This window comes from Macrobrachium nipponense, chromosome 30 (assembly GCF_015104395.2).
Source record: "Macrobrachium nipponense isolate FS-2020 chromosome 30, ASM1510439v2, whole genome shotgun sequence".
Classification (NCBI taxonomy): Eukaryota; Metazoa; Arthropoda; class Malacostraca; order Decapoda; family Palaemonidae; genus Macrobrachium; species Macrobrachium nipponense.
Genome location: NC_087218.1, coordinates 56,297,212 through 56,304,711, shown reverse-complemented (window position 1 = coordinate 56,304,711; position 7,500 = coordinate 56,297,212). Strand labels below are relative to the sequence as shown.

At 31.7% G+C, this 7,500-nt stretch overlaps 1 protein-coding gene across 1 annotated transcript in view; it reads left to right on the top strand.

Moving 5' to 3' along the window:
- Positions 1-7,500, top strand: part of LOC135202550 (carbohydrate sulfotransferase 10-like) — an 88,127-nt gene that overhangs the window by 66,122 nt on the left and 14,505 nt on the right. The window contains exon 5 of the mRNA XM_064232031.1: positions 2,552-2,680. Within this exon, the coding sequence (XP_064088101.1) occupies positions 2,552-2,680 (129 nt within the window). The remainder of the gene's footprint in view (positions 1-2,551; positions 2,681-7,500) is intronic.

Below are 7,500 nucleotides of genomic sequence, written 5' to 3'. Positions count from 1 at the left end.
TTTGTAGATAGACATCAAAATCGCGCCACTCTCTTTTCCAGGTTTGGTAGGGTTTATATTTATTGTTTCAAAATACTCCAATGGAGCCTGGGCTCTGACCAGATAGACAATATTTTCCTTAATTCAACAATGAAGTGAATTAAATCAATTAACAGAACCAACAGTGGCTTAGCGGCGACCCCAGCAGCATCTAAGGGTGGAAGTGAGTCCACCAAAATATAGTCCTTAGCTTTAAACCAGTGTTTTAATACACAAAGGAAGAATGGACACATGAGCACTATTTCCATCATATTTCACAGTGCAGCGGTAATTTGAATGAAATGGTAACGAGTGACTTACTAGTGGGCTGGGAAGTTGGGCAAAATTCACTGGTATGTTAGGTTTCAGGAGCTGCCCGAGAAAAATCTCAGGTAGGTAGTACTTAGGCTCCTACTTCTTTTATGACCTTGTTAGGTCCTTCGCCTTGATCTGCCATTCTGGAAATCGAGGTTCATTCCCGGTGTGAGGCCAAAATAATAATAATAATAATAATAATAATAATAATAATAATAATAATAATAATAATAATAATAATAATAATAATAATTAAAAATTCCTGATAGTAGCACGAGTCTTCAAATGGAGAAACAAATCCACAGTTATGTAAATGTACATATATTTCAGTTTAAAAACACCAAAGATAGCTTTCGGGAATCTGTACGGTTCCCCTGATAAGGGGAACCGTACAGATTCCCGAAAGCTATCTTTGCTATTTTTAAACTGAAATATATGTACATTTACATAACTGTGGATTTGTTTCTCCATTGTTTGAAGACTCGTGCTACTATCAGGAATTTTTAATTATTATTATTATTATTATTATTATTATTATTATTATTATTATTATTATTATTATTATTATTATTATTTTTTTGGCCTCACACCGGGAATGAACCTCGATTTCCAGAATGGCAGATCAAGGCGAAGGACCTAACAAGGTCATAAAAGAAGTAGGAGCCTAAGTACTACCTACCTGAGATTTTTCTCGGGCAGCTCCTGAAACCTAACATACCAGTGAATTTTGCCCAACTTCCCAGCCCACTAGTAAGTCACTCGTTACCATTTCATTCAAATTACCGCTGCCCTGTGAAATTGATGGAAATAGTGTCATGGATTTGTTTCTCAATAATAATATAAAATAATAATAATATATAATAATAATCATAATAATAATAATAAATAATAATAATAATAATAATAAACTTTATTTTCAGCTCAAAGCCCTATGCATGGAATATAAAAACTATAGATAATAACATAGACAATCTAGGTACATGAGATAATATGATAAAAAATGATTGATTGGCAAAGGCAATATCCACATAGTTGTCAAAGTGGAACAGAAGATATTAATCACAATAATGGTATTAACAGTGTTAATATTGACAATATTATTAAGGATTATTATACTTAGTGAACAGATTATATATAATTGAAATTCCAGCCAGGGACCTTAGGTGGTTACAGTAGCCAGGTCCAGAAGGCTTAATATATACATATATATATATATATATATATATATATATATATATATATATATATATATATCGAGCTACAAATGTCCTTTAATATCTAATTCGCTCCACCTCGGAATTGATATATTTTCATATATGTTTAACCAAGGGGGAATTTATTAAGCGATAATAGAATTGGCGGCCGACAGGCGCGAACCAGCGACCTCTCAATTCACTGCCAGTCCTGGAATTGAGATGGTTCGCGCCTGTCGATCGCCAATTCTATTATCGCTTAATAAATTCCCCCTCGGTTAAACATATATGAAAATATATCAATTCCGAGGTGGAGCGAAATAGATACTAAAGGACATTTGTACCTCGATATATGTACATGAATGACGGTAATGTGATAGACTTATATTTATATATATATATATATATATATATATATATATATATATATATATATATATATATGTATAATATATAATATAATGATAATAAGCAAAACCAAATTACAACACTTAGAATGGAAATCTCAAGAATGTCATATTTTCCTTCGGGTACAGCATTCTATTTCGTCTTCAAAAAATCTCTTCAGCAAAAATAAATTTTATCAACACTGTTTTCAAATAATGTCAGAGCTGTAATGTTTAGAGCAGCCATTATTAGACAGTAAAATTATTTGTTACACTTGTGTACAATTATTGATAACTACTAAATTAGATAATCTCTATACTCTGATCTGAGGAATTTGCAGTTTCAAATTCTGAACAGTAAGGAATACATCTGAAAATGAGGAATTTGCATGCTTTTATTAATGACTTTATAACTTTGAAGAAGTTTCATCCTTCAATTGCTGTTTTGTGTGTGTGTGTGTGTGGACCGGGCTTGTTCAAACATTGAAATTTTGTGGTTTGTAAAAAGAAAAATTCAGAATGTTGAAAGATATACGTTGGTTGTTGGACCAAACCGCAGTTTGATTTGCTAGCATATATTAATTCTGTTAGTTAAATAATGACATAATTGTTAAATTTGTTTCAACATTTCTTGGACAGCTGTGATGTTTTGGAAGGTTACAAAGTCCTTTACTGCCACGTGTTTAAGTCTGGCCTCTCTTCTATGTGCAACTTGCTGGTTCGCTTATATAACCATGAAGAAATCCTTAGAAGTGGTAAAATGTATAAGTAAGTTTCCTCTCTCCAGTATATACAAGTAAGTTTTACTCCTGCTGTAGGTCGAGTGTACCATACCACTGTACTTTGCGTCACCCGACAGATTATTTTAACCCATGTTGTCATTCTGAAACCCTAATCTAACCTGGGACTGATGTTAACAAGGGCTAGAGGTAAGGAAGAAAATCTTGGGGTGGTGGGGAAGGGGAGTGGTTTAACCCCAAAGGAAACAGTGAATATAGGTGGAAGAGGATTTAGGATCCAAAGATGGTTTTTTAAAGTATTTGCCATCACTTCCAGGACTTAGGCCTCAGCCTTCTTTGATTTGATATGTTTTTGCTGATCTCAAGGTCGAGAACTGACACTAGTCAACTTTAACTTTAACTTTTAATTTTATACGTAAGTATAATTTGATTTGATTTATGAGTGTTTGCTATGGGTAACTGGCACTGTAGCCTAAGTGTTGAATTATTCCAAATAATGATGAGAAAGATTTAAAAGGTAAAAAGAAGATAAATATTATCACTGATTTAGTAATAAATAAAATGGTTAGATACTATGAGAAATGTTATATTCTTAAAAATCTTTTAAGGTTGTTATACTGAATTAATGCATTTAATTAAAGCTCCAGAATCTTTCTTCAACAAAGTTTTGCATAATTCAGGACTGCAACATAGGAATTGGCACTAGGTGAACTACCCAAAATAATGCATCATATAACAACCTTACAAACTTTTTTAAGATAAACTTTCTCATAGTATCTAACCATTTTTATATATTACCTAGATCAGTGATAATATTTATCATAGTTTTATATCTCAAACCTTTCTCATCATTGTTTGGAACAATCCAACAGCTACAGTGTCAGGTAATTAGTGCAAACATTCATAAATCTTATAAAATTATACTTAAATAGTGAAATTGTTATGCTTTAATGCAACTACAGATGAAAATTCAGTACCAAATGATCACATTCTCATGTTTACAAAATGGCAACATATTTCCCTCCTGTTAAGCCAGATTAGGTGCTTGGAAGTAACAATACTTCGTTGCTGGTCATTAATACTGAGCTTCTAGTGTTGCTTGTTCTTTCAACTACATTCTTGCCACCTCACCAGCTCCATGTACTTTTCAAAAGTTTGATAGCAACCACAAACCACAAATCAGTGAAAAGTTTGCTACTCCATACCATTGTTATACATTACAGTTTACTTGTCTTATTTTTATATATTATATAAATAATCTGTTGCACACCACATTTACTGTTATGTTACCAAATAAATTTGCAGTGTTCCAAACTTTCAGTGAAATGCAACAGAAAAATTATAATACGAAAACGAAGGTTGGAAGAGAGTTTCAAAAGTTGACTAACAGGGAAGAATCCAAAATGGTCTTTAGGCTGTACAATATGATAATTACTGATTTTCACAGAGCCAGTGATTTTTTTATCGCCGCGGGCATGGTACAAATTCTCGACATCTGAGTACAATTCCAAGACACAAATATGCCAGCGACACATTATTTTGAGAGCATATCTGTTTAGTAAGTGTTATAAATAATTTCCGCATACTCAACTTGTTTAAGAGCATGCCAATTATGATTTAATTTCAAGTTTTACATAATCTGTTGGAGATACTTCCATGTTCCCGGAGGTGAACAAGATTGTAGTGTTTCACTCTAAGTTATATGTTATGGGCTGCCGAGGAGCTAGCACCAGTGCCACCATAAGCTGGTTTAATCTAACATGAATGCACTCTGCTTTTTACAGGGCACCCAAGAACAGGAGCCCATGCCATTACTAGGCTGGCTTAATCTAGAACTATTCTCTGTAGGAGTGTGTGAATGTTTGTTAGAGCTTCTGAGAGATGGTATTATTTGTATAAATAGCTGCTCATGGTTTGTGAAGAAGGCAGGGCAGGGCGAGGCATGTCTCAACTTTAGGCTTGCAACTCTCCAGTCATCTTTTGCAGATAACAAGAAAACTTATTTTCAGTTCAACATAAAGCAATCCCTAATTACCATTACTATGAGTACGATCGACATGAAGTTATTGTTACTTACTGGGATACGTACATATGTTTTTTTTTTTCTTTTTACATATGATATATTTCAATCCCACTGGGTATAGACCATTTGCAATTATTAATAATAAACCCAACCTCCTAGATTGTGTGATGAATGTCATAACACTATTGTCAACAACATTAAGACCATTTCTGTCGAACCTGAAATGGTGTTACCTTCTCTCGTCAACTTTCTTGGGATCTTCCACCAGTTTGTGCTCCACAGTAAGGACGATATCTGCAAAAATCACATACAATACTCTGTTTTTTTCCGTCTGTCCACCCGCCTGTGGTGTTTGCGTATGGTAACACTGTGTCCCGGGCTTTAGATAGGTTCACTGTGCAATCTGGGTGTACATTTGCAACTTAAAAGTGTTTTAATAATGTACTGTATGCGAATTACACAGTTAATATTCAAAACAGGATATTGTTATTATTGTTGAATGTAAGCTGAATGTAACTATCTAAAGCCCGGGACGCAGTGTTACCGTATGCAGACACCACAGGCGGTTGGACAGATGGAAAAAAACCGAGTATAGTGTTCTTTGTGTTTAAGCCCCAACCTCATCATACTCGTTCATTTTTCTCGTAGTCTTCCGGCTTGAGTTGGACCAGTTGGATAGCCTTAGTTAGATTTCAGATAAAGCAGCTTATACCCTGTCATTCATATCCTAGTATGAAATGCACAAGTGAGACCAAATAATGGAAACCTTAATTATCATTATTCTCCCATTTTTGAAGATTTCTTGGAATATAAATACTTTTAATCTAGAACACACACACACAACACACACACATATATATATATAATATACATATATCTATCTATCATCTATCTATCTATCTATCTATCTATCATCTATCTATATATATATATTATAAATATATCTATATATATATATATATATATCTAATATATATAGATATATATATATATATATATATATATATATAATATATTATATTCTATATATAGATATTATTAATATATAATTTTATAATATAATATATATAATATATATATATATATATATATATAACATAGTATATATATATATTATATATATTATATATTCTATATCTATATATATAGGACGGTGTATAGTAATATATCTTAAATAGATATATATATATTTTTGATATTTTTATTAAAAAAATTTAAAAAAATTTACATCTATATATAGATATATATTTTTTATATCTAATATATATTATATAGATATCTATATATACCATATATATCGATATATGTATATATATATATATAGAGACATCATATATATATAAGATTATGCTATATACGGGTATATATAATTTATATTATTCTATATATATAATAAAATTATACATATATCTATATATCATAGAATATATTTATATATATATAGTATATATATATATAGATATATATATATATCTAATATCTATATATACTATATATCTTATATATATATATATATATATATATATTTATATATCTATATATACATATATATATATATATCATATATATATAGATATATATCGTATATATATATATATATATTTATATATATATATACCTATATATATCGATATAATACATATATATCTAGATATATCAGATATATATATACTATAGATATATATAATATATATATAATATATAAGATATGTGTATATACATATAGTATATATATATATATATATATATATATATATATATATAGTATATATATATAGTATATATTATATATATATATATTGTATCATACATACACAAGATGTACGTTTTAAGCCCACAGTTTTAAGAAATCTTAAAAGAAATATGAGTAATTTTTTTTTTTGTAAAAACGTAATTCAAGACCACCCACGCTCTCACTATTCCCTAAGTCATTAAAAATTCGTCAAGGCAGCCTCGGTTTACTTTACTCCCATCCAAACTCCACCTCATTCCTACAGCTTAGCCGTCTCTCTCTTTGCCACAACTTTTCCACACCTGTGTGCTGTCTTTTCAAATCTCCATTCCAGAAAAACCGTCAACACAACAGCGAAATCTCGGCTCCAATGTAGGACAGAGTGATAAAGATGAGTGGAGAGGTAAAGCAAGGCGTCAGAGGAGGAGAGGGGCAATTCTAATAGTAGTCAGCTTACCATCAACACTGGGCATTTCCCGGGCTCCTTCTCCCTCCCTGTGCGAGGTTGAGACATTCTTCCCTGAAGTCCATACCTGATGTACAGCACTACTTCAAGACTCCGATTGTCCAATGACAAGATACAGTTGGTTTTGGAATTTTTTCGACACACAATTGTTTTTTCCTCCTTAATTTTTGTCTGCTCTCATGTGTAAACTCAATTCCCCATTGCATCTCCTTCAGAGAAAAAGTGAAGTGGACAAATATTTGTGACTTGCAGCCAGTCATATTAATCGCGTTTGGAGCGAGGATTACAGTGCATCCTTAATTTACAGAATTAGGAGAAAGCAAGAAGTTGTGTACATCTCCCGTGTTCCACGGTGCCAAGGTGGTTCATTCAACCATCCAAGTCAAGTCCCAGGGTGGAAGATTGAAGAGCTGATTACCAATCATTTCTTGATTGCTGATAATTGAAATAAGTACTTTATTCCATAAATTCCTGTTTTTCATAAAAGGGCTTAACATTTTCTGGGGTTTTCGTAGTGGCACTAATTGATTTGTTAACTAATGTAACCTCAGCGCGACAGAGCGAGCGCCTTCAGCTCTTGAGTAACCATCTTCTGACTTATGTTATTATAATCTTAGTTAAATGTAA